Here is a 27,962-nt window from a genome sequence, read left to right as displayed (position 1 = left end):
ATGAAATGGCAGCAATATCAAATAATGATGGGAGAAATGGCCACCACTGATGAGTCACCACAGAGCTTTCCTATCTTCCCAAACCCAGTTCCTGTTTGGGAGAGCTTGCTTCAGGGCACCCAGGGGCTGGGGCAGGCCTGGGCTGCTCTTCGACAAGCCAAAGGACAAAAGCCCCATGGCTGCCCCAAACTAATTGCAAGACTTTTCAGGTAACTGAATTCATATATTCATCTGTCATATTGTTCTGTCAGTGCAAGCTTTTTGGCATTCCAGAGGGAATGGGCTCCTCCCCCCCCACAACCCCACCAGAGGCAATTTCAGGGGGTAGAGGAGCCCCCTTATGCTAGCAAGTCCTTGTGTGGGCTCCCACTAGTGGGACTTATCAGTTGAATCCCACCCAGAATGACAAAAGCCCTCCAGCAATATAGCATATGATGCTGGCCCATTAAGAATTGCATTGCTCTTGTGTGAAGTATATATGTCACATGCTTATGTCAAGCGCAAAGAGAGAGTGATCTAAAAAGGCACCCAAAGGGCCTTCGGGATTCTGGGCCTGGATCCCAAAATCTGTTCTTCCTTACCTTTTAATTATGTCTGCTGGCTTTCTTAAAAAAGTGTCATATTTCTGGTTGAATGGAGTATAAAGAAAGAGTCTCATTCAGCAGCATTAACCTTAAAACAATTGCCAGAAGAGATAATCCCAAAAGGAAGGAAACAAGAAAAGGAATTTACATGCATTAGCATGAGGTGTCAATAACCCAGTTCTGCTCTGCTCTTGTTTTATCTTCTTCGCTTATTCAGAGGAGGAAAGTGGGGCAAAATCCTGGGCGTGGGAAGTTACTGCATAGTTTAGACTTGGCACTGAGTGCAAAAGTTGTAGTCCAATGAAATATAGGAATGTTGCTAACATTGCCATGGCATAGCCCTTGAAGATACAAAAAAAAAACCCACTGACAGTCACTTTGTGTCAATTCATTATTGGAGTCCAAATGCAAATCAGTTTTATCCAAAAAAGATAATGAATAATCTAAATATGGCCGTAACTTTTTCTTTTCCTTTCACATTAAGTCCTTGTGTTCCTGTCAGGGAAAAAGGTGGGTTAATGATGATGATGATGGTGATGATGATGTAGAAATGGTGCTATTGCTTTTAGAGGTTGTGGGACTGGTTTTATTGTTTTCAGAATCTGTCTTTTCGTATTTTATCTCATTTCTGTCTTGCTGTGGACTATTTCAATGTTTAAGTCTGTGAAACAAACAAGGTCCAGCTCCGAGGGCCTTCTGGCGGTTTCCTCACTGCGAGAAGCCAAGTTACAGGGAACCAGACAGAGGGCCTTCTCGGTGGTGGCACCCGTCCTGCGGAACGCCCTCCCACCAGATGTCAAAGAGAACAATAACTACCATACTTTTAGAAGACATTTGAAGGCAGCCCTGTTTAGGGAAGCTTTTAATGTTTAATAGGTTATTGTATTTTAGTGTTTTGTTGGGAGCCGCCCAGAGTAGCTGGGGAAACCCAGCCAGATGGGTGGGGTATAAATAGTAAATTATTATTATTATTATTATTATTATTATTATTATTATTATTAATCAATCAAACAAACAAACAAACAGATCTTTCCACTGCCCTGTGGATTTTGAATATCTTCAGGGCAACGCATGAGAAACGTGAGGGCTACATCAGAGGCCAAGAAGCAAGTTGGAGGCTGATATCAAAACAAGACTTGATTAAACTTGTTTAAATTTCTTAATAACTGATGTCATTCCTTTCTAATGTTGTTTTATGATTGCAAGTTAATGTTGTGTGCTTAGTAGGATATGTTTTATATAGAGAAAGAAAATGTTTAAAATAGCATTACACGACATTTTCAGAAGGGAAACTTAAAATTATTTGGTTTTCTGAAAGCCATTTATGTGCTTTTTCATAGAATCATAGAATAGAATCATAGAATCATAGAGTTGGAAGAGACCACAAGGGCCATCGAGTCCAACCCCCTGCCATGCAGGAAACACCATCAGAGCACTCCTGACATACGGTTGTCAAGCCTCTGCTTAAAGACCTTCAAAGAAGGAGACTCCACCACACTCCTTGGCAGCAAATTCCACTGTCGAACAGCTCTTACTGTCAGGAAGTTCTTCCTAATGTTTAGGTGGAATCTTCTTTCTTGTAGTTTGGATCCATTGCTCCGTGTCCGCTTCTCTGGAGCAGCAGAAAACAACCTTTCTCCCTCCTCTATGTGACATCCTTTTATATATTTGAACATGGCTATCATATCACCCCTTAACCTCCTCTTCTCCAGGCTAAACATGCCCAGCTCCCTTAGCCGTTCCTCATAAGGCATCGTTTCCAGGCCTTTGACCATTTTGGTTGCCCTCCTCTGGACACGTTCCAGTTTGTCAGTGTCCTTCTTGAATTGTGGTACCCAGAACTGGACACAGTACTCCAGGTGAGGTCTGACCAGAGCAGAATACAGTGGCACTATTACTTCCCTTGATCTAGATGCTATACTCCTATTGATGCAGCCCAGAATTGCATTGGCTTTTTTAGCTGCCTTAGCCGCACCCTTGGCTCATGTCAAGTTTGTGGTCAACCAAGACTCCTAGATCCTTTTCACATGTACTGCTCTCAAGCCAGGTGTCACCCATCTTGTATTTGTGCCTCTCATTTTTTTTTGCCCAAGTGCAATACTTTACATTTCTCCCTGTTAAAATTCATCTTGTTTGTTTTGGCCCAGTTCTCTAATCTGTCAAGGTCGTTTTGAAGTGTGATCCTGTCCTCTGGGGTCATCTGCAAATTTGATCAGGATGCCCTTGAGTCCATCATCCAAGTCGTTGATAAAGATGTTGAATAAGACCGGGCCCAAGACAGAACCCTGTGGCACCCCACTAGTCACTCTTCTCCAGGATGAAGAGGAACCATTGATGAGCACCCTTTGGGTTGGGTCAGTCAGCCAGTTACAAATCCACTGAGTGGTAGCATAGTCAAGACCGCATTTTACCAGCTTCTTTACAAGAATATCATGGGGCACCTTGTCAAATGCCTTGCTGAAATCAAGGTAGGCTACATCCACTGCGTTCCCTTCATCTACCAGGCTTGTAATTCTGTCAAAAAACGAGATCAGGTTAGTCTGACATGACTTATTTTTCAGAAATCCATGCTGACTATTGGTGATCACAGCATTCCTTTCTAGGTGCTCACAGACTGTTTGCTTAATGATCTGCTCCAGAATCTTCCCTGGTATTGATGTCAGACTGACTGGGCGGTAATTATTTGGGTCCTCTCTTTTCCCCTTTTTGAAAATAGGGGACAACATTTGCCCTCCTCCAGTCTGCCGGGACTTCACCTGTTCTCCAAGAATTCTCAAAGATGACTGCCAGTGGTTCTGAGATCACATCTGCCAGTTCTTTTAATCACATCTGCCAGTTCTTTTTCTTGGATGCAGTTCATCTGGCCCTGGAGACTTGAATACATCTAAACTAGCCAAGTATTCTTGTACTATCTCCTTAGTTATTTTGGGCTGTGTTTCCTCTGCTGAATCATTTGCTCCAAATTCTTCAGGTCGGGCATTGTTTTCTTTATCGGAGAAGACTGAGGCAAAGAAGGCATTGAGGAGTTCAGCCCTTTCTGTGTCCCCTGTTTGCATTTCACCATCTTCTCCTCTGAGTGACCCCACTGTTTCTTTGTTCTTCCTTTTGCTACGAACATACCCATAAAAGCCTTTTTTGTTGCTTTTAACCTCTCTAGCAAGCCTGAGTTCATTCTGTGCTTTAGCTTTTCTGACTTTGTGTCTACACGTGCTGGCTATTTGTTTGAATTCCTCTTTGGTGGTCTCCCCCCTTTTCCATTTTTTGTACACATCCTTTTTTAATCTTAACTCAGTTAAAAGTTCTTTAGATAGCCACCCTGGCTTCTTTAGGCACCTTCCATGTTTCCGTCTCATTGGTATTGCCTGAAGTTGTGCTTTTACTATCTCCCTCTTAACAAACTCCCAGCCATCATGAACTCCCTTTCCTTTTAGTATTACTGTCCATGGGATCTCACCCAGCACTTCCCTAAGTTTTATGAAGTCGGCTTTCTTAAAGTCAAGAAATTGTGTCCTAGTATGCTTGGCTGCTCCTTTCCGCTGTATAGTAAACTTCAGAAGAGCATGATCACTCACGCCTAATGATCCTTCCACTTCTACCCCACTAACCAGGTCATCAACATTGGTTAGGACCAGATCTAAAATGGCTGTTCCTCTTGTTGCTTCTCCCACTTTCTGGACAATGAAGTTGTCTGCAAGGCCAGTGAGGAATCTGTTTGACCTTATGCTCTTGGCTGAGTTTGACATCCAACAAATATCCGGGTAATTGAAGTCCCCCATTACTACTATCTCCCTTCCTTTTGCATGCTTGGCCATCTGTTCCAGGAAGGCATCATCTATGTCCTCCGTTTGGCTTGGGGATCTATAGTAAACTCCCACAATGAGGTCACTGTTATTCTTCTCTCCCTTAAGTTTGACCCAAATGCTCTCACTTTGGCTTTGAGGTTCTAAATCTTGGATCTCTTCACAGGTATACACATCCCTGACATATAACGCCACTCCTCCTCCTTTCTTGTCTGGTCTGTTTCTCTGAAATAGATTGTATCCCTCCATTATTACATTCCAATCGTGGGACTTATCCCACCAGGTTTTAGTGATGCCTATTATGTCATATTTAGTTTGCTGTACCAAGAGCTCAAGCTCATCTTGTTTATTTCCCATGCTTTGCGCATTAGTGTACAGACATTGAAGTCCATTAATCATTTCCCCGTGTCTCTTATTTAAGGATTTTTTCCTCCCACCACTAGGTCTGCGTGCTGTTTGCTCCATTTGGTCTATGACATTTGGATGATCATCTTCATCAATTGATAGACTCCTGCCTTCAGGAGCACTGTCTCCCTCCCCCACATTAGTCAGTTTAAAGCCCTCCTGATGAGGTTTCTGAGATTTTTGGCAAAAACATTCCTCCCAACTGTTGTGAGGTGCAGCCCATCGCTTGCCAGAAGTCCATCTTCAAGAAACTGCAGTCCGTGATCTAAGAATCCAAACCGTTCCTGTTTACACCATTTGCGAAGCCAGCTGTTCACTTCCACTATTTTTCCCTCTCTCCCTGGGCCACGTCGTTCAACTGATGAGATGACAATTTGTGCATTTAATTGCTTCAATTACCTGCCCAGAGCCTCGTAGTCTCTTTTGATCTTCTGGAGGCTATTGCTTGCAGTGTCATTGGTTCCCACATGAACCAAGAGGAAGGGGTATTTGTCAGTGGGTTTTATGATTCCTTGCAGTCGTTCAGTTACATCTTGGATCTTAGCCCCGGCGAGACAGCACACTTCCCGAGACATCTTGTCAGGCCCACAGATCACTGCTTCTGTTCCCCTCAGTAGGGAATCCCCTATCACCACTACACGCCTCCTCTTAGGTTTGGTTGGGGTTCTTCCGTGAGCTGTCCGTTCCAAGGTCGCCTGCACATTCCCTGAGGACTGACTTTGCTGCTCGTCTTCATATACCTGATCGACTGTAATGAGGGAGAGATCCTCAAATGGAGTCTGCTCTTCGTCTTCCGTGCTAGGGGAGAGGACCTCAAAGTGACTGTGTATTTCTAAACAATCAGAGCGAACCCTGGGCCTCCTACTTCTTTGAGTCACGTTTCTCCATATATCTGGCTCCTGTGTTGGTGAACTAGCCTCCTTCTCAGGGGAGTCCCCTGTCTCCTCCTTGGTGGAGACGGTGTGCTCTGTTGCTTCCAAGAAGAGCTCCAGCTCTCTAATTCTTTGGAGCGTAGCTACACGTTCCTCCAGTTGCTGGACTTTGTCTTCTAAGAGGGCAATCAACATGCAATTGCTGCAGGTAAAGCTGCCTGCAACCTTTGGCAAGATGGCAAACATTGCGCAGGAACCGCAGGCGACTGCAGCTGTTCCCTCACCCTCCATCTTGAGAACGTGTCGTTGGGGGTGGCTACAGCGGTCCTCCATCATAAAAAGCGTGAAGACAGGACAAATAACTCCCCCCCCCGAAGCTAAATGTTGTCTAATCACAAAAATAATAGCAGATTTGAATTACTCATACCCCAAACCGTCTTTTTAAGACCTCTCATTAAAAAAAATTGCAAAAACTAAGTTTCACCCCCTAAAATGACACACTCTCTGGGTGCAAATGCTGACTTTCAGTTTTGGTTACAGGAACAGTATTACAAGGACTGTTGAGAGGCCAGGACCGTCAGGCCAGAATCTGAAGGGCAGGAATGCGCCACCTTGATGTTTGTACAATGTCAAGAATTTGCCACTCCACATTCCAGACACGCACTCCTAGGTGAGCACGACAACTTGCTCTTTATTATTTCTGAGAGCTCTTCCTGTCATAGGAAAACCTGCATCCTCTGCTTCCATGGAATTAACTGTTGTCCGTTTCAGACCAGACTGGATTTTTTCCATTCCTTTCCAGGCCCGGTTATTACATTAAAGAAGGTAAATGATTTTTGTAGTTTGGATGAGTGCAACGGTTGCTTCGCAGTTGAGGAAATCAGAGGAGTTCTCTCCAGGCATTTGTCCTCCCTTGGCTTCCTGCTGCCCTTGGGGATCCTCAGGATTCGGCCTTAAGGATCCTGGGCCCAGGGAAATAAAACTATCTTGCCTTCCCACTTACCAAAGCAATGCTCAAGGCGGCTAATAGCAATCAAAAGGCAATAAAATGAGCAGCAATTAAATGTTAAAGTGAAACAGCAGCAAAAGAGATAATTAAAATGGTGTCAGCTTAAAATAACAAAATTAAAAGAAAATGTGCTCAACTGCAGCAAAGGTGTTAAGGTCTTCTGGGTATCCTTCATGGCCATTTTTGTTGTCCTGTGGTTAACCTTCATACTACATGGATACAACATTGTCTGGGTTTCTCTATCACAAGTCATGTCAGCCCAGTCTTCTCTCTCTTTTAGCAACCAGATCTGGTAGATCAAGGAAGGCTTTTTAAATAGCATACCAGCAAGGGTTTTGACAAGGTTCCAAGGGAGACTCTTGTTGACAAAACTGACTTCACTTCTCCACTTGGGTGAGGGACAGGGACTTCCTGTGAAAAGAAGACAGAGGCTTTGCTTGTTTCAGGCACAATATCCTCTGCAGTTAGATTTGGACCTGAAAGACTAAGGAGAAGTGCAAGGCCAACAGAAGATATACTGCACTATATCTTGCAGGTTTTAGCCTTTTTATGAAAACTATAACAGCTAGAGTGATTATTTATTTCCCCCTTCTTAGCAACTGACTGAGCAACTATTGAGAACGCACTGGACTCTGAGATTGAGCAAAAAAATTAAATCCAATATACTGTACTGGAGATGAAACTCATTCTGTTACTTTTAATTCAGTTTTATATACACTTGGTATCCAACATTTAGCAAACAAGTGACAGTTTCATTTCCTTTGACAGGGGTTTGTCCCACAGAGCATTCTTCTTCCTTGCATGTCATTCATCATTGTTATGCAACCCAATCTGTTTCCTTCAGCTTCTGTCTGCAGGGAATCTGTAAAATAACAACAACAACAACAACAACAACAACAACAACAACAACAACAACAACAATTTATTATTTCTATGTCACCCATCTGACTGGTTTGCCCCAACCACTCTGAGCAGCTTCCAACAAATTAAAACATCAAACATTAAAAAATTCACTATACAGGGCTGCCTTCAGATGTCTTCTAAAAGTCACCCAGAGAAGCTGCTGGTGTTATTTAAAAACAAAAGACTACAAACTTTTTTAGTAATGAAAAGTCTGTGTCAACCAACTCTTCCCAAAACTGGGAGAAAAGGAAATAACTTTAAAGTGGGCACCTAATCTTAAATCAGAATCTCCTAAGCATAGCTTAAGCACTCTTAGAGGGGACGTAACAGCTGCTCTATTTTGATTGTTCTGCTTGCAAAAGAATTACAAACCCCCCCCCCCCTTTCCTTGTGTGCTGTTCTTGGGGTTCTCCTGCCGCCCAGAGCCAATTGCAGAGGGCAGAGCAGGAGAAGATAAGGGCTTCCGTTGATAGGATGTGATCGGTGAATCCTGTCCTTAAGTTCTATTGACCTCAGTGGGAAAATACAGCATCAGACTGACTCCCTTTTGCCAGGGAGACTTTAAAGATGCTTCATGTTGGCTGCATGGTGCTCATATTTTCCTGTTCAATTCAGACGCTCCAGGGGTTTGAAGAACTGCTCATCCACTCCAGGGTCAGCAAGTGGGCAGCTGCTGAGGGCACAACACTGCCCTGTGCTCCCTTGGAATCGTTGGCAGAATCTACACACATATGTTTTATTAAAAAAAATTGAAAAATACATTGAATTTTGCCTAGCTCACTGTCGCCATCTAGTGTCACATTTGTATTGCACTTTCTTCTTTGGCGATCACTCATAACCAAGTGAGATTGTCTTTCATGAACACGGTTTTAACAGTGAGTCTGTGACTGTAGAGGCCAATTCTAGATCCACACGTCCTTCCACAGGCTGTCCTGCTCCTCTCTGGCAGGGAATCCACACAAGCTCCCTGGGCCTGGACAGAAGGAAAAGAGAAAAGGGACTTTGTGCTGGCATGGGGATCAGGGAGGCCCATAGCTGGTCAGAGGCTACTGCAGCTGAAAAGAACTGCCCCCTGCCCACTTTTTAAGCAGCCATTGGCTAAAACCAGAGTTTTCCTAGGATGAGACACCAGAGAGGTGCTAATGCTCTAGATTTGCTACGTGGCCACCACCTACTGGTGCAAAGTGTCCATTGTAAATAATTTGAACCGCAGAAGGTTTATACAGAATGTTATGATCCCTTCCATATTTTTAGGTTCTGCGGGCTTCCCTGCTGCTCATGCTGTTGAATCCACAGTGTGATACACAAATGGCCACTATTAGAAAGGCACAACTAGTCCTTTCCAAGTCTTTCCACATGAATTTGTTTTTTGCGAAAAAGGGACATTTCTTCCAGATGAAGTACCAATATTTCCTTTAAGTCTGGTGTCAGTGCAATATTTCAGTGCAATATTTCATTCCTAAGAAACTACATACTTCTCCCAAATCCATTCCTGTTGTGCTTTTTGTGAACTTCCCTTTAATTGTTTACAAACTTTAAAAATTCTCTGCTGTAGCCCTCCACTGCTGTACAACCTCACGGCTGGCTCAATATTTCCCTTGCTGTTGTTAATTTGTTTCTAATTCTCATAACGTTATTATAACAATAATAAGTAAAATATTTAAATGTCTGTGTGTGTACAAAAGAAGCTCTCTATACTATATTTGCACTAGTCTGTCATTGCACGGCTTTTATTGGCTGTTTCCCAAGATCAGAACCGTCTTTCCTATTGGGCTTACTGGCGCCTTGTGCCAGGGCGCTGGCCTCTCAGGGGCGCCCCAGCGAGTGGGGGAGCTGTGCGGCTTTGCCGCTGGCCTCCCCTTTCTCTGCACCCGCCAACTATATGGCTGGCTGGTGTGCAGCGCTCTCTTTCTCTCTCTCTTTCGCCTGCCCTGTGGGAAGAGGGAGGCGGGCAATGGCGAGGGGGAAGCGGAGCGCGAGGAGAAGGAGGAAGGAAGAAGAAGAAGAAGAAGAAGAAGAGAGGCGCGCCCCCACTTGCCCCCTTTCTTCCTCCTGGGTTTGCAGCTCTGCTTGCAGGGTCCCCTTACCCGCCCGAGCCGTGAGTAGTAGCAGCTGCTGCCCTCGTTTTTCTCTCTCCCTGGAATTGTGCCCTGTGTTTAATGTTACGGGCAACTCTATCCCGGGGAAGGGAAGCCTCCTCCCATCGCTCTTCTTCTTCTTCTACTTCTTGGGGGGTGGGCTCCTTCTGTGCCCCACCACCACCAACAGGGTCCCTAGGGGTTGTCAAGCAAGCCAGACCATTACGCACCGACCCCATTCATCCCAGCAGCTGGCCATCACCCACTCCAAGCCCTGCGAAAAATATCATCACCATTGCTATTACTACTACTACTGCACTCCCCCATAGATATCAGGGCAGCTCACAGCCTGAAACTACAGTACTAGAAACTAGAACAAAGGCAAACCAAACCAAGCCAGCAACCCTCCTCCTCCCTTATTTGTGAAACAAGCCTGTTAATTGCCTATCCGACAAAAAAAAAAGGCACTGATGGTTTTTGAGATCAATGCAAGCTAAAAAGCATTGCAGGGGGTTGGGCTAGATGACCCGCAGGGTCTCTTCCAATTCTACATTTTTCTGAAAAACAAACACACACAACCCAACTACGGTCCCTCTGCAGTCCTCGCCCCAAGCAACTGTGTGTGAGCCTTGCTCCCCAGAAAGTGTGCCTTGTCTTGCTACCTGTGGTTTTTGGTCTCTCGTCACCCCCCTCCCCCAATCTATTCATATTCCTTTCTCCCTAATCTCCAATATTACATTTTCATCTGGTTGAGACTTAAAACAGAAAGCCCTAATTCCCAAGCTGTGTTTCTTGCTGCAGTCCTACTGTCTACTCAGAAGTATGGTCCTATTAGATTTAGCAGGGCTTACTCTCAGGTAAGTGCAGTTAGGGCTGCAGCCTTTGTGACCCAAGTATTTGGGTCCTTTTTAGGTTCAGGATGCCACTGCTTTACACACACAAAAACACACAACATTTGAAAACGTCAGCTTTGTACTTAAACACAAATTGCCTGTGTCTTTATTAATTTATTTAAAGAACAACAAACTGATGATTGCTTTAACATTTTGATATGTGGTGATTTGAATCATGAGGATGAATTAGAAGAACTGCTGAGTCTTGAATGAGTCTTGCTTGGAATTGAGGACTTCATTAGATTTTCTTCTGCCTTTTCATTTTATTTTGTTCTAAGGACTTGTTCAAGATAATGTGTAAGCATGGTGTCAGCTCCCAAAACAAAGGTCAACAACTCTGGGGAGAGTTGTTCCTTTCCTTAAAAAGGTCAACAACTTTGGGAAATGGGGGGGGGGGCAGAGGGATCTTTGCACCACAGCCCCGGATATACTTAAGACAGCCCTGCCCAAGATCCTGCCCAAGGCTGGAGGCGGGAGAGGAGGGGGGGGCAGGAGGAAAGAGGAGGGCTCTCTTGTCTGCAGTAGATGACTTGGGTGATAAGGGGGGGGAGAGAAGGGTCTCCGTGTGTGTGTGTGTGTGTGTGTGTGTGTGTGTGTGTGTGACTTTAATAAATGACTTCTACTGCACCTACCAATATATTATAAACATGCTCCATTTTTTTCTATGTAGAGTTGTCCTCCCTTAGGTGCACCTCTCAGAGTTCTGCTTACAAAACGCATGCCATTTTGAAGTCCTGGGAGTTTTAAAGCAATTTCCAAGCAATTCACAGGAGCCTCATCATCAGCCATTGCAAGCTCTGCTTCACTGAACTGAGAATAAAAAATTAACAGGAAATAAACTGAAATGTAGGATATGATAATAAAGGAATATTGCATTTCAGGGTTTGTTTCTGTGTTTATATTGACATCACAATAGAGCTGGCTGACCTTTTCATTCCGTGTTTTTGCTGTTCCAGGCTGCCTCCAGGTGGGGATAGAAGCCCTTGAGACAGAGACAGAGGCGCTGTTGTCATCATTCCTCTGGGAACTGCATCAGTCAGAAAATATATAATAATACATCACTACTTGGTGCTAAATTTTCAATAAACATTTTCTGTGACTAATGTGGAACACCTGTGAAGAGAATAGAGAGTGCATCGTCTGGTAGAGGAGAAAAACGGAGGCAGCTGGGCAGCTCAAAACAGATTTACTTTTCCTTCCCTGGATGAACCCTAAAATTTGTTGAATGCACCAGACAGTGTCCATCCAGCTACAGTTCTGTTCCTACTGCCTGGGAAGTTAACAGGGTGGAACTGAATTCTGAGTAGACACACAACAGTGGACAGAATGACCCTTCTTCGAACTTGAACCAAAACATTTGTGAATCATGCACATAGCAGGCAGCACTATCTGTCAAGATGTGTGACTGTGGCATAGAAATCTCTCTCTCTCTTTCTGTACACACACACACACACACACACACACACACACACACACACGGCAACTTGAGGGAAGGTAGTATTCACAGTATAAATTAATGAATATAATGAAAAAGTATTCTGTCTCTTTGCCATGCTTTCCTTCATAGCAATGTAAATGGAACCCTTCACAGCAAAAGTTCATTTGCTCATTCCTCGGCTTAACTGATTTATATTTAGAACAATTTTTAACAGGAAGAAATAATAGTAAAAGATTAGGACAGAAGATGTAAGACCAAGAAATCAAGATCTGTGACTGTAACATAGATTAATGCAGAATAATTTTTTTAAACTGTCTGAAAGGTTTTGGAAGAATTGACAATATTGGATTAATGTAAAAAAAACTGAATAATAATTTGTATAGATCATAATTAGAAATAAAATGACTGGTAGAAATATCTAGATTTCTGATTAGCTATAAAATATTTGAGAATAGTATTTTTCATTAAGGATGAAGTACTACAACAGCTGAAATGATAGAATGGAATATAAGATTAAGGCAAAATTGTAGCTTTAAAGATGGAACTATTAACTAGAATTATTTTTCCTTTGCAATATACCATATTTTTCGCCCTATACGATGCACCGGCCCATAGGACGCATCTAGTTTTTTGGGGGGGAAATCAAGGGAAAATTTTTATTTCCCCCCCCAGGTTTGCGCAGCCATCCGTCTCCCTCTTCCGCCTTCAGGGACAGCCTCCCTAGCCTCTGTGGGGCAGCGCACTCCGCTGCCCTGCAGAGGCTTTGCACAGCCATCCCCAAGCTAGAAGAGGGAGACGGAGCGCTCCGTCTCCCTCTTCTGCCTTCAGGGACAGCCTCTCTAGCCTCCGTGGGGCAGCGGCTTGCCCTGCTGTCCCTGGAGCTTGTGGGGCTGGCGATGGGGAGAAGCAAGCTTGCTTCGCCCCACCGCCAGCCTCCAAACCAGGTCGGGGAATAGCGGGATGGCGGCGCTTCACCTCCCCGCTGTCCCCCGAGCTTGTGGGGCTGCCCGATATCTGCACCAATCGGGATGCAGGCTGCTATCCGCAAGCCTGGGGAGACCGCGGGGCTCCCCAGGCTTGCGGATAGCTTCCTGAAGCCTGCATTTGCCCCATAGGACGCACACACATTTCCCCTTCATTTTTGGAGGGGAAAAAATGAATGTATGGCAGTGAATAATTGATCATTTTGTTTGATATGACAAGAAGCTGAGGTTAAAATCAAATATGATGAGGAAAATAATATCTTCATGGAAGAACAGGCAGGATTTAATAGTAATTTCTCTACTTTTCATGGTTTTGTGCTGAAGGGCAGAAAGAGATGATTGTCTGCAGCATTTGGGGATTTGAAACCTTGCTTTTGATGCATTGATCATGTTTATTATATGAATGATAAAACAGTCTTTTCTACAGCAACCAGAGGGGGGAAATCTCCTGTCTTACTAAATGCATATGGTATAGTCCTCTTGTTTGCTGTTTAATAAGGATATCAAGATAGTCTTACAGACCTTTTGGGGTACAAAGATGGACCGAGGGGGTCCTCTTGGTAGTTCCTCCCCCCTCAGAGGCTGGGGGCTGGCCCTGGAGAGGGCCTTCTCTGTGGTGCCTCCTAAATTGTGAGTTCCACTCTCCACAGAGGTCTGTGTAGCATCTTGACTATATGGCTCCCAGGAAATGCTGAAGACACAACTCTGTACCCTGGTCTTTGGCACACAAGAAGAAAAGGCTAAGGAGTAAAACCTACACAGATCTGGAGTGGAGTGGTTGGGTGGCGCCTTATATGCCCCCTTCCAGCAACTCCTGCCTCCAAGTGGGTGCCAAACGTCTTGCTCTGCTTTGCAAGGCCAGGGGACTTGTCATCTGGGCAGCCCAGGACCTCCAGACACAGGGCCCAGACTTGCACACCAGAGAAGTCACTACAGTGCAAAAACCGGAGGCAGCCGTTATGAGTTGCCGGTCTCTACAGCCGCAGCGGGTGCTGTGATTCTCTGGTGGTTTGACTTTGCCCTGGGAGGGGTGCCCCATTGTCCCTCAAGACGGATGGATGATGCCAGCAGCAAGTTGTTTCAAAATGTTTTTAGTATTGTGCTTAGATTGTAATCCATCTTGGGACATGTGGTTGAAGGTCGGGTAAATAATAATAAGATTGAAAAGAGCTGTTACCTTCCTAATAACACTAGTCAAGGCATGTGTGGAATTTTATAAGATCAGTGTAAGAATTCTGTTGGAGAGACTGGATTATTTCACTTACATTGCTTTTATTTTTATATGCTTTGTTATAGTTATGAAAACTAAAAATAGAAACTGGCATAATGGAATTTTAAATTTGGGTGTGTAACTGGTTGTGCTGTATTTAGTGTTTTATTCATTGAGTCAACTGTTGGTTTAAACTCAGCTGGGCTTTAGTGATGCTCAGCTCATTAAGATCAGCAGAGGGACCTCTTGGTGCCCTCAGAATTGTGTGGTGCTGGCAGCCCAGGAGAGGACCTCATCATTCAGCAATGCTGAAGATACACCCGGCTGTCCTGTTTTCAGGACCCACCCTATGCCTGTGAGTGTAATTTGTTTTTAATACTGGAATTTAAATTGCTGTAACCTGTCCTGGGAAAACAACAACAACATATTCATTATTTATTAAATACAGTTGTATACTGCCTAGATTTGTATACACCTAGATCTCAGGGCAGCTCACAGCATTAAAATATATAATATAAACAAGAACATAGAATGCTCAGTTCCCTTATTTTGTATTGTGGGTAGATATCTTATTGGTGCTTCCACACATGGAATTAAACAAGTACTTGCTAACTTAGCATTAACTGTCCTTTCCATACCGAGCAAAAGCCATCCACTCAGATTTGGTTAGACCTACAGTGGTACCTCGGGTTACAGACGCTTCAGGTTACAGATGCTTTAGGTTACAGACTCTGCTAACCCAGAAATAGTACCTCGGGTTAAGAACTTTGCTTCAAGATAAGAACAGAAATTCCGTGGCAGCAGCGGGAGACCCCATTAGCTAAAGTGGTACCTCAGGTTAAGAACAGTTTCAGGTTAAGAACGGACCTCCAGAATGAATTAAGTTCTTAACCCGAGGTACCACTGTATTTTAGAACCTGCTATACAGTAGTTCCATTTTTTTAAAGTAATTCAGGTAGCCTCAATTTCGTAATTGCTCCACAATAGGCAGTGCTTGCAGTCCTTGCAGTGCTCCAGACTGCTGTGGGAAGTTGTTGCAGGAGTTTGATATGTTCAGGGGAGTCATGGCGCTTCTTGCAACAGAGCACTGGCGAAATGACACAGTTGCTGCCAGTGCAAATGCAACTTTGAAGCAACTTCGCCCTACGCAGGGAATCAAGTTAAAGGAACTTTGTGAATAACTTGCCCTCTGTCTGTATGGCCATTCCCTGTCAGTGCCATTCTATAGTCATTAATATTTTGGTCAATGGCCCAAGCCAAAAATGTCAGTGTCAAATTCTATTATTGCAGATGTCTGGTCCATAAATCTCTCTCTGGTAGTTTAAGGTCAGCTTCCAGTCCAGATCACCACGACCCACATTCTATTTCTAGAGACATCAGATTCTATGATAGCGTAGGATTGGCTACTGAGACAAAATCTTCAGCACTGAGTTAGATGCAAGTCAGTGCCATCTTGTAGGGGACACGTTCCTTTTTAATTAAAAAGGAGGGAGGGAAAGAAAGGCAGAAAAAAGAAAAAGACAGAAAGCAAGAGAAAAGAAAAGCAGCTTTATCCTTATCCTCAATATCCTTCTGCATGGCTGGCTGGCTGCATGCTCTTCATTTAGCTGTTTCCAGGCCTGGCTGGATGCTGAGGCAGAGCCATAGCTACAGGGACACCAGCCAGGTTTTCTGCCCCAGGTGAAGCCCCCAAAGGGGTGCCATTGGGCCTCCCACACGGGGTGTGTGTGTACACAAATGCGTGTGCAGGGGTCTTTGACCCAGTTTCGCCCCTGCGCTGAGGAGTCATGCCTAGATACTGAGGAGTGGGCAGCACAAGAAGGTGGGGGTCAGGACCGGCTTGGAAGAAGGGATCAGTGATCTGAGCAGAGAAGCTGCAGGACTGGAGAGTGAGGAACAGGGGCAGGAGGAGGGCGAGATGGGTCTGTGGGTGGAGAGTCAGGGGCTTCCCCACATCCTCCTTCCCTGCCCCAACTCTCCTGCTCTACTGCCTCCAAGGGCCAGGCAAGGATGGAAGCAGGTGACACGCAGGTGGAGTCTGCACTGCTTGCACACAGCTCGGGTGGGGGAGATGCACAAGCCAAGGTCGGGGGCAAGAGCGAGGCCTCTCTGTTGCGGCCACTGCCTCACTGGGTGCACACCTAGGAGAAGCTGAGAGACAGAGGACTGGTGGACATGCCTTTCCCTAACTTGAAAGTTGATTTTCCACAATGAAGAGTTAATTCCTCCCTCTGGACATTTCTTACTTGTCAGGGGCATGACTGCTCTATATGCATTCCAGTCATCAGCTGCATATTCTTTCTCACATTCACAGCAAAGTGTGCTTGTAGAACTGCCTGAAAGTAACTCATGCCTAACTCACATAGAGGATTGCACTCTAAAACACAAATAAAACACAAATATTTTGGTAAATATGTGAAGATTTAGGCAATATCTATAATGTATTTGACAATAGCATTAGTTTGGAGGAAAATCTTTAGGAGCAAAATTAAACTAGCTCTAATCCAGTGCCACCCTGGCCCCTTTCAAGCCCTCTAGATTCAGGTTTATTTATATATTGGATGTGTATCCAACTCTTCCTCCAAAGAACTTGAGGTCCAAAAGCTGACTCACACGACTAACCCATCACACCCTTCATTTTGTCCTTCAGGATATACAGACCTCATCCAGACCTTTTGCATCTTATCCCGTGTGCTCTGTGCTCATTTCACAATGTTAAGATCAGTTTTGCAAATTTCAGGTACAAGGAGAACCAGGCTGCCTGCCACCCATAACTGACCAAGTTGTGTCAACAATACCTTACGTTAGCCATCCACATTTCAAACTTTCATCGGTGTGTCAACATGCCCTCATTTATTTTGGATCACTTGGTCAGGATCTCGCCATCAGAAGCAAACAAGCGGCTTTTTGTGAGGCAATGACCATGGAAAAATATTGCTGGCAGGTGAAAGCAGCCTTGTTACTTGGCACCAGCTGGGCCTGCAAACAAGAGTTTTCACTTTCCAAGCACTGCCTTATTTACTGAGAGCTGAACAGTCACTTCCTCCATCAGAAAGTTGTATTTTTAATTCCTCCGGGCTGCTTTTTACTAGCAATCTGCTAGTTATTATATGGTTCCACATGTACAGTGCAAAGACTCCAGCTGCCCCAGTAAATATTAGCATTACTGGCAGACTCCAGAATTAGGTCAAAGTCTGAGTAGCCTAGAAGAAAGAAGCCAGGCCTTGTTCCTAGAGGGGGTCCCTTTGGACCAAAGGGGGAAAACCATCATCAAGAGGGGGGCAGAACTCAGTCGGCACTGATTCCAACCAACCCGTATGTGGTTGACTTGAGCTGCTTTCAAGTTCCATAGAAGACACCATGCAGTTTCGTGTGGCCCACAGGAATCCATGGGCTGAATCAAACTATTGAGCATAAACAACATACATCCCGAGAATGGATTTTGCATTGACCTGGGCAGGATTCTTCCCATGAGCCCAGGATGGAGCTGATTAACATAACTCTTTTTTTTCATATCACTTCTGTCATTTCCCCTCTGTCTTAGAGTGAGAATCAACACATAATTATGTCAAATTTTTTAAGGTTGGGGTTTTTTTCCACCTGAATAAGGTTTTTCACCATTGCCAGTGTGTCTACATGAGCCAAAGTCTGCATGGCCCTTGCCATGATCTATGGAATGAGGGGATCACAACTGTTTGTAGGACAAAGAACTAACCTTGTAATGTGGATCCATCCCTTTTCTGCCTAGTAATCAAGTTATTAGACATATATTCACTCTCCTAGGGGCCAAATGTTTCTCTCTTAATTAAAAGTAAAGTATTTTCTTCTCTTTATTCTGGTGAATTTTGTGACCTTTTCAATATTAATGCTCAGTAAGCTGTTTTGAGAAGCAGTGATTCCTCCAGAGACAGCTGTCATGGGAGTAAGACAGACAAAGAAATGGAAGGATGCTCAGAGACGAAAACAAAACAAGAGGGTAAGAAATTAGGAAATATATTTCCTAATTTCTTACCCTCTTGTTTTGTTTTCGTCTCTGAGCATCCTTCCATTTCTTTGTCTGTCTTACTCCCATGACAGCTGTCTCTGGAGGAAGGCTCTCTCCTACCAGCTTTAATACTCTCAGGAGCAGAGGGCCAATTACTCAGAAGGTAGAACTGGGCAAAGTACCAGTTTGATTCAGTAGCTGTGATGACGTCTTTCAGCTGAGCCAGGTGCTGTATTGCTGTGCAGACCTGAGTTGCCGTTAGTGAACAGGGCACCTTGTATTAGTTCCCTCTTCCTGAAAGGGATATTCGGTGGAGGGCAGCCATAGGCAAGCAGGATGGGAGTTACAGGCAACTATTGAGTGGATGCATGCATTTGAAATAGAAAAAGAATCATCTATGTATCCTGGATCTATATGAGGCCAAACTGATGTTAATGGATGCTGTACATGTACAGCAGTTAACATTCAGGAAGGAAAGAGGAAATCTCCCAGGTGAGAGACAGGGAGGGGAAAGTTCCCAGGGGGGAATTGGGAGGCTCTGTCATTCTTTTGTATGGGGTGGGCAGGTGAGATTAAGAGCTAGTATATTAATTTCAAAAATGCATAAACTTGGTATGAAAATTTGCTGAAGAAAAGCAATGTTCCAAATTTGCTGAGAACATTTGCCTTCCACAGAATTGAAAATTGTAGAGGACTGAATTCATCCACTTGCTGTTTCCTTACCTTCATTGTAGATAATGAACATACACTTGTAATGTGTGTTGATACAGGCCACACACAACCCCAATCTCTGCCTAGCGGTAGAAAGAGTCCAGGGGTCTTTAGACGTTACCAGGGTTTGTGTTCCTTTGGAATGAGACTAATGTCTTTATGAAATATGGCTCATTTTACACATATTTACACTGCAGAGAAAGTACAGAACATTACACCCCGAGAGCGTCTCTCGCTGCTCCTCACGTAGCTTCAGCCAGTTTGGGTCCAAAGCAGCAGCCAGCCCCCGGTCTCTTGGTGGAGCCTCCTCCAGCCAGCATAGAGTTCTGCCCACTTCTTCTTCCTCCTTCCCAGCAGCCTTTGCAGGAAACAAATCCTCCCCAATCTGCTGCCAGCACTCTCCCTCTGCCCCTGGTCACTCTGGCATCCTCTGTTTCCAAAGCGTCCTGCCAAAGGCACTTTTTCCTGTGGTGAAATCACAGCCCCTGCTGCCCTGGCCTCCACAGCTGTGGAAGGAAAGCATCTACAGGCTCAATTGTTCTTAGTTCCCAGTATATTTATATACAGCTGTATCATAAAAATGTATCACAATGGCTTACAACAATATAAAAACATAAAACCAAACAATAAAATTATAAAAATTAAAAAAAAACAAGTTAAAAGCAAAAAACAAACAAACAATTAAAAACAAACACCAATTGACTACATAGGCCTGGCAGAATAGAATTTTTTTGTCAACTTCTATTCAAAACTGTATAAAGAAGGCCCGGAGAAGAATGAAAAAAATTAAGGAATTCTTAAAGACATGTAAATTACCAATAATTTCTAAGGAAAAATTAATAACTTTGAATTCCCCCATTACAGTGATGGAAGTACAGCATGCTATTCAAAGATCAAAATCAGGGAAGACACCAGGTCCTGACAGTCTTCCAGCTGTTTATTATAAAAAAATAGAAGATGCTTTATCCCTACCCCTAAAAGATTTAATGAATAAGATCCTTAAAACTGGGAAGCTACCGGACTCTTGGAAGGAGAGCTATATCTCAGTCATCCATAAACAAGGAACAGAACCATCAAATATCGCTAACTATAGACCTATCGCTCTGCTAAGCAACGACTATAGGATCTATGCTGATATCATCGCAAACAGATTAAAGATATTGTTGAAGGAGATAATTCACAAAGATCAAACAGGTTTTCTCCCTGGAAGATACATGCAAGCCAATATAAGAACACTGATAAATGTATTAGAATACTTGGATCTTAAAACTGAAAACCAAAGGCCATCATGTTTTTCGATGCTGAGAAGGCTTTTGATAATGTGTCTTGGAGGTTTATGAAAGAATTGATAGAAGAAACGGGATTCGGCAAAAATTTTAGTGGAGGAATAAAGGCAATTTATTCTGATCAAAAGGCAAAACTAATCATCAACGGTAATATCTCAGAGGAATGCAAAATTAGTAATGGAACTAGGCAAGGATGCCCCTTATTGCCCCTAATTTTCATATTAATAATGGAAGGATTAAATAACCAAATTAGGGAAGACAACTGTATCACCTTAGGCAATAACACGTATAAGATCAGAGTATTTGCAGACGACGTGCTAGTCATGACTGAAAATCCCAAAGAAAGTTTGATAAGAGTAATAGAATTGTTTAACAACTTTGGAGAAGTTGCAGGCTTTAAGTTGAACACTAATAAGACTAGGTTAATAGTTAAAAATGTACCTACAACTGAAAAGAAAGGCATAGAAGAAGCTACGGGACTGAAGATTTGCCAGAAAGCAAAATATTTGGGCATCTGGATTACCTCCAAAAATCTAAATTAAATACAAGATAACTATATAAAAACTTGGCAAGAAATAAAAAACAACAACCTTGAAACCTGGACTCAGCTGAAGTTGTCTTCCTTGGTAGGATTTCGATCATAAAGATAAATGTTCTCCCTAGACTGGTTTTCTTATTTCAAATGATCCCAATTCTGAGTGAGGTAGGCTGCCTCAAAAAATGGCAACAAGAAATATCTAAATTTATATGGAAGGGCAGGAGACCCAGGATTAAACATTGAATTTTAATAGATATAAAGGATAGAGGTGGCTTCACCCGGCCCAATTTGAAATTGTATTATGAGGCAGCCTGCCTCACGTGGATGAAGGTATGGTGCAATTTGAAAGATATGGATATGTTGGACTTGGAGGGGCATAATAACCGTTGGGGTTGACATGCTTATTTAATATATGGAAAGGCAAAAATACACAGAGATTTCTCAAATCATATCATAAGGAGATCACTTCTTAAAATTTGGGAGAAACATAAAGATTGGTTGGAGTTCAAAATCCCGTGGTGGGCCTCGCCAGTAGAGGCCACAGTGGTGAAGAAAAAAAAATTGTTGGAAAATTGGCCTACCTATAAAACACTTTTAAAAGAAGAAGAGAACCAAGTGGAACTTAAGAGCTTTGAGGAATTAAGAGATGTCATTACAGATTGGTTCCAATATTATCAAATATTCAAAAGATTTAAAGTAGATAAACAAAAAGGGTTCACCAAGGACACCTCAATATTTGAATCCGACATAATAAATTCAAAAAGTAAAACCCTCTCTAAAGCTTATTGCCTCCTATTTGACTGGAAAGTCGAGGAGGAGGAAGTTACATCAGCCACTGTAATGGTTCTAAGGGGTTGCTCGCACGTAAGCAGGTGCCTATCTCCCTGGCTGGGTGCAAACACCTGGCTGGGCTGCCAAAGTGAACCTTTTCTATCCGGACAGCCACTCACCCGTGGCTGTCTCAGTCGCTGGCAGAATCCGTCAGTGGGCGTTTCTTAAACTTCTTCCAGCAAAGAAGCTCTTTGACGCCTAGTCTCCGCCTACCCTCTCTGCGCGAAAGCCTTTTGCGCAGGGAGGGCGTGGGCAACGGAGGACCCCTACTCTCCCCGCTGGTCCCAGGCAAGGAGTCATGGGACCGCCTCGCCACTTCCCCCAGCTGCCCCCCTTCTCCCCTGGTGCTACGCTGATTCTCTTCCCCAGAAGATGGGCTGCTTCTCCTGATCCCTGGACGCTCTCTGGAATCCCTCTGGCTTTTGCGCTCCGCCTCCAGTACTGATGGCAGTTCCCTGACAGCCATGATAAAATGGTCTCAAGATTTTGGGTATGTTATAACAATGTCCCAATAGGAAAACCTGTGGAAGAATAGTTGGAAATTTACTACGTGCTATGCCATAAGGAAAACTTGTTAAAAATGCAACACCGGTGTTATTTAACTCTGTGGAAATTAGCCAAAATGTACAAAGGAGCCAAAAGTAATTGTTGGAGATGTGGAGACCAAACAGGCACACTGTACCATATATGGTGGTAATGTAGCAAAATAAATAAATTTTGGGAGGAAATCCACTTTGAACCAGAAAAAAATGTTAAGAATCTCATTTATTGGGAAACCAGAGGCATATCTGTTAGGCATCACTGATTCAGATATTCCTAAAAAAATTAAATAGTTTTTTTTTGTATTCAACAGTGGCAGTGAGAGTTCTTATAGCTACAAGGTGGAAGAGCGACATAATTCCTTCTAGACAAGAGTGGATGCAAAAATTGATTGAATATGCTGAATTAGATAGTCCATCTGAACAAAATAAAAATAAACCGAGAATTGAATTTGTATCAAAATGGGTGCCTTCAGAACATATTTTGAACAAAATTATACCATGTTAAAATCTGTATATAAATATAAACATTTATAAATTGTGAAAATATTAACATAAAAAATAGTATTTTGTTATGGCAGTAAATTTATGTAAAAAGAATTAAGGAATAAATGGGAGGTTGGGTATAAAAGATAATGAGATTTTTATTTTTATTGTAACATGAAATTGCAATCACAAATTTTTATCATAATTTTTATCTTATTAACAGATTGTGTTGTACCCCTTTTCAGTATTTTTTTTTTTGTATGTAATAAGTATGGAAATAAGCATGGGGAAAAATAAAACAAAAATAAAAATAAAAATAAATAAAAGAAATTCTGGAATGAACCTTTTATATCAATGGCTGCAAAATATATCTTTATATAACGTGGTTGAGAGCTATGCAGAATCAACAATAAATGCAAACTACTTTGAACAAAAGATAATATCCTTGAAATGTTTGAGCTTAAAGGTTATGTTTCATCCATTTGCTTTCTATGTGCTATTTTCTCCTAAGAATGTTGTATTGTATTCTGTGCTTTGTCTGAATAGATTTCTATGTTTATGGTCCAACACCATGGGGTCTGTTAGGTAAGTGTGGTTTTGAAATGTTTGAACTAAACATTAGAAGACATACTTTAAATGAATAAATGAAATGTTTCATTTTTTAAAAAAAGAAGGGAATATTTTTCAGCAGGCATTTAAAGGTTAATACATCAAAAAACCGATGTATGAAAAATAGGTGTAAGCGTATAAAATACAAACATATACAGTGGTACCTCGGTTTAAGAATATCCCTGTTTACGAACGATTTGGTTTACGAACTCTGCAAAACTGGAAGTAGTTTGTGAACTTTACCTCGGTCTAAGAACGGAATCCGAACGGTGGAACGGCACCGGTGGCGGGAGGCCTCATTAGGGAAAGCACACTTCAGTTTAAGAACAGATTCGGTTTAAGAACGGACTTCCGGAACGGATTAAGTTCGTAAACCAAAGTACCACTGTATTCTAAATATTCTAAATATTTTGCCTGCTGTCAAGGATTCAGCTGTTTCTGTTTTCATTATAAAGTGAAGCGCACGTACGTCAGAGTGAGCAGGCAGCTTTGGTCAGTCACTCACCTTCTCCACGTTGCAGGATTAGGCATGCCACTGGAAATGGTCTCATTGCTGGCAAATGAATTCCCATGCAGCTAAAAATGGTTCCAAGTCCGTACTGTAATATACAACTTTGCCCTTTCAAAATTCTAGCAAATGCCTCTGGGACACCCTGATCTGCCAAGGACTCCCGGAGAAGTGAGAGGGTCAGTATCTGCATCATCGCTGCCAGGGGGCAGGGCAGAGGTCCGGGGGGGGGGGTACTGGTCCTTGTTGACATATATGTGCAGCAGCTGCCCTCAGGACAGAGAAAATCAAAACGGGGGTGTTGTGTTTCAGATATGCCCCCCTGGCACAAAGGTTGTGGAGCTGCCAAATAGAGAGAGCTTCATTAACATGTGACCCCCAAACTGTTGCCAAAGTTCTGTGCATGTTTTGTGCTCTTTTGTGTAATGAATCCTACATTTTGTGCCACCCCCCAAATCAAGCAATTGACAAAACAAATTAGGGTTACAAGTTAATGCCAGAAAATCCAGCCTTGTCTGACTGACTCCAAACAAGTGCCAAGCTTTTGTGCTAGTTTTGTACGGCAAACCCCATGTTTTGTGCCACCCCACAAACTGAGAAATTGACACTCAAACCGGGGTCACCTTTGTGGGAATTATGGTAGTGCTATTACCACGTAGGAATAAAACATTGTTATTTGCATTTCTATAGTGTTTAGGATGTAATCTACTCAAAAGTAAAGCCCACTGCCTACAGTGAGGCGTACTCCTTGCTAGGAGCCTAGGGAGGAAGACTACAGTTTTACAGTGTTGTGTTCAAAGGGCTAAGCATATATTACTCCAATTCCATTCCAGTTTCCCCGTTGCACTACGATAGCCTTTGATAATCATGTTAGATTATTCCCCTCTTTTTCAAAGGCAGGGCTTCCCATGGGCAGCCGGGGACCCAGTGACTTCCGCAGTAGGTCAACCTCTTAGGCGCAATGATGCCCCAGCCCACAGAAACTAGTGTCAGTAGAGGATTTGGTATCTTTGTGCTCAGTTTCAGTTTGGGGTGTGAAAGTGATGCCAGAAACACATTTGTGTTGTGTTTTTCACAAGACTTTTCACAAGGCATAGGAGAGGAATTTGTATAAGTTCACTTGCAAAAAGGAAGAGTGTATCTCTGTTTCTAAAATGCATCTGAACAATACAGATCTGGGACATTTGTTTCTCAATAAGCTGTACGGAAGGCCATCTTTTCCTTTCAGCCACTGGAGAGGGGGGCAGCGGACAAATAACCCACCTGCTAGAGTTCTTATTTCTACAGCACTGACTGCTAAGGTAGACCTAACGAGCGGTTTCACATAAGAAGAGTCTACTGGATCAGGTCCAGTGCTATTTTTCTAGAAAAAGAGGTGCTGGAAGTGAGTCCCCGCTGAAAAAACCCCCTGTGCATAGGCCTGCATATACGGACATCCCACCATGAAGTGTGGCTTCCAAGAGTAAGAAGAGAAGCATGAGACTGAAGACACGATGACCTCAGGGCTGTTAAAGCTGTTTAAGCAACAACTTAGGCTGGAATGAAGCCCTGGTCAGGTCAATGGCCCATTTTGTCCAGCATCCAGTTCCCACAGGGGCCAACCAGAGTTCTGTGGGAAAATCACAGGCAGGATTCAAGCCCAGAAGCCCTCTCCCCACATGTGATTTCCTGCAACTGGTCTTCTGGCCTCCTGCCTCAGACTGCTTTCCCCAGACCCTTCTATTTTCTCTTTGTAGCTTCTCAGAAATAGCTCCTGTATCTAAATATTGCTCTTTTCATCAGTGTCTTGGACTTTGCCATGACAAGTGAGGAATCTGGGAGCAAATGAGGAGAGAAGGTAACCTGGAGGGATGGCAGCTGCCGTCTGCATCACTCCCAGAAACTCAAGAAGAGTCCATGGCGTCCACCTCACACGTGGGGAGGTATTTCTGGAGCAAGGACCAACCTCCCGTAAAGGTTACAACTAGTTGCTGCTGCCTTGATCTTTGCTGAAATGATGAGTCAGTGCTTCCTAGCCCCTTTGGATCCCAGAAGAGCTGCTTCGTTCTGTGAATATCAAACTGCTGGCAAGAGTTTCACAAACAGTGCAGCTGGAAGGAAGTCTTAAAAGAGGCAACATCCCCATTTGAAAGTGAACTTGCCAACTTCTCTGCAAAAAAAAGAGGCTTTGCAAGCCCCCTTTATTAACAGCCCCCCCCCATGTTTAATCAAAGCAGCAACGTGCTCCTTAGATTGGAAGGCACAGCTGCAGGGCCAGGTCTTGTCATACAGTGGTACCTCAAGTTAAGTACTTAATTCGTTCCAGAGGTCCGTACTTAACCTGAAACAGTTCTTAACCTGAAGCACCACTTTAGCTAATGGGGTCTCCTGCTGCCGCCATGCCGCCGGAGCACGATTTCTGTTCTCATCCTGAAGCAAAGTTCTTAACCTGAAGCACTATTTCTGGGTGAGCTTGCAGGGCAGCAGCTGAAGAAGGAGCAAAAAGGGTTTTCTTGTGTGTGTGTTTCTTGTGGCTGATTAGCTGCTCTCCCTGTGCAAAGGTCAGAGGCGGCAGGGTTTCTCTTGAGGTAGGTGATTAGCTGTGGGAGGAGCTTATCAGAGCTTGCAGGGCAGCGGCGCACGCCTAACGGCGTGCACAGTTTGATCCATCTTTTAGATTTAGGGGAGCTAGTCTCAAACGTTTGTTGGGGGAGACCTAGGTTTTTTGGGGGGGGAGTTATTTGTCCTGTCTTCATGCTTTTTATGATGGAGGACCACTGTAGTCACCCCCAATGACACGTTCTCAAGATGGAGGGTGAGGGAACAGCTGCAGTCGCCTGCAGTTCCTGCGCAATGTTTGCCATCTTGCCAAAGGTTGCAGACAGTTTTACCTGGAGCAATTGCATGTTGATTGCCCTCTAAGAAGACAAAGTCCAGCAACTGGAGGAACGTGTAGCTACGCTCCAAAGAATTAGAGACCTGGAGCTCTTCTTGGAAGCAACAGAGCACACCGTCTCCACCAAGGAGAAGACAGGGGACTCCCCTGAGAAGGAGGCTAGTTCACCAACACAGGAGCCAGATATATGGAGAAACGTGACTCAAAGAAGTAGAGGAGGCCCAGGGTTCGCTCTGATTGTTTAGAAATACACAATCACTTTGAGGTCCTCTCCCCTAGCATGGAAGACGAAGAGCAGACTCCATTTGAGGATCTCTCCCTCATTACAGTCGATCAGGTATATGAAGACGAGCAGCAAAGTCAGCCCTCAGGGAATGTGCAGGCGACCTTGGAACAGACAGCTCACGGAAGAACCCCGACCAGACCTAAGAGGAGGCGTGTAGTGGTGATAGGGGATTCCCTACTGAGGGGAACAGAAGCAGTGATCTGTGGGCCTGACAAGATGTCTCGGGAAGTGTGCTGTCTCGCCGGGGCTAAGATCCAAGATGTAACTGAACGACTGCAAGGAATCATAAAACCCACTGACAAATACCCCTTCCTCTTGGTTCATGTGGGAACCAATGACACTGCAAGCAATAGCCTCCAGAAGATCAAAAGAGACTACGAGGCTCTGGGCAGGTAATTGAAGCAATTAAACGCACAAATTGTCATCTCATCTGTCCTCCCAGTTGAACGATGTGGCCCAGGGAGAGAGGGAAAAATAGTGGAAGTGAACAGCTGGCTTCGCAAATGGTGTAAACAGGAACGGTTTGGATTCTTAGATCACGGACTGCGGTTTCTTGAAGATGGACTTCTGGCAAGTGATGGGCTGCACCTCACAACGGTTGGGAGGAATGTTTTTGCCAAAAATCTCAGAAACCTCACCAGGAGGGCTTTAAACTGACTAATGTGGGGGAGGGAGACAGTGCTCCTGAAGGTAGGAGTCTATCAATTGATGAAGATGATCATCCAAATGTCATAGACCAAATGGAGCAAACAGCACGCAGACCTAGTGGTGGGAGGAAAAAATCCTTAAATAAGAGACACGGGGAAATGATTAATGGACTTCAATGTCTGTACACTAATGCGCAAAGCATGGGAAATAAACAAGATGAGCTTGAGCTCTTGGTACAGCAAACTAAATATGACATAATAGGCATCACTGAAACTTGGTGGGATAAGTCCCACGATTGGAATGTAATAATGGAGGGATACAATCTATTTCAGAGAAACAGACCAGACAAGAAAGGAGGAGGAGTGGCGTTATATGTCAGGGATGTGTATACCTGTGAAGAAATCCAAGATTTAGAACCTCAAAGCCAAAGTGAGAGCATTTGGGTCAAAATTAAGGGAGAGAAGAATAACAGGGACCTCATTGTG

At 43.7% G+C, this 27,962-nt stretch overlaps 1 protein-coding gene across 1 annotated transcript; it reads right to left on the bottom strand.

Moving 5' to 3' along the window:
* Window positions 1-793: 793 nt before the first annotated feature.
* Window positions 794-27,962, bottom strand: LOC310759023 (uncharacterized protein; the record flags this gene model as incomplete). Its single annotated transcript, XM_083605782.1, has 3 exons — window positions 27,370-27,962; window positions 3,467-4,948; window positions 794-925 (listed from the first exon to the last, which is right to left on the bottom strand). Exons 2-3 carry the CDS (start codon window positions 4,847-4,849, stop codon window positions 794-796), a joined length of 1,515 nt encoding a protein of 504 aa, XP_083461908.1. The 5' UTR covers window positions 4,850-4,948; window positions 27,370-27,962.

Source organism: Podarcis filfolensis (genome assembly GCF_964270895.1).
Source record: "Podarcis filfolensis genome assembly, chromosome: 3".
Taxonomy (NCBI): domain Eukaryota; kingdom Metazoa; phylum Chordata; class Lepidosauria; order Squamata; family Lacertidae; genus Podarcis; species Podarcis filfolensis.
The sequence above is the reverse complement of the archived record's forward strand: the minus strand, read 5'-3'. Positions and strand labels throughout refer to the sequence as shown.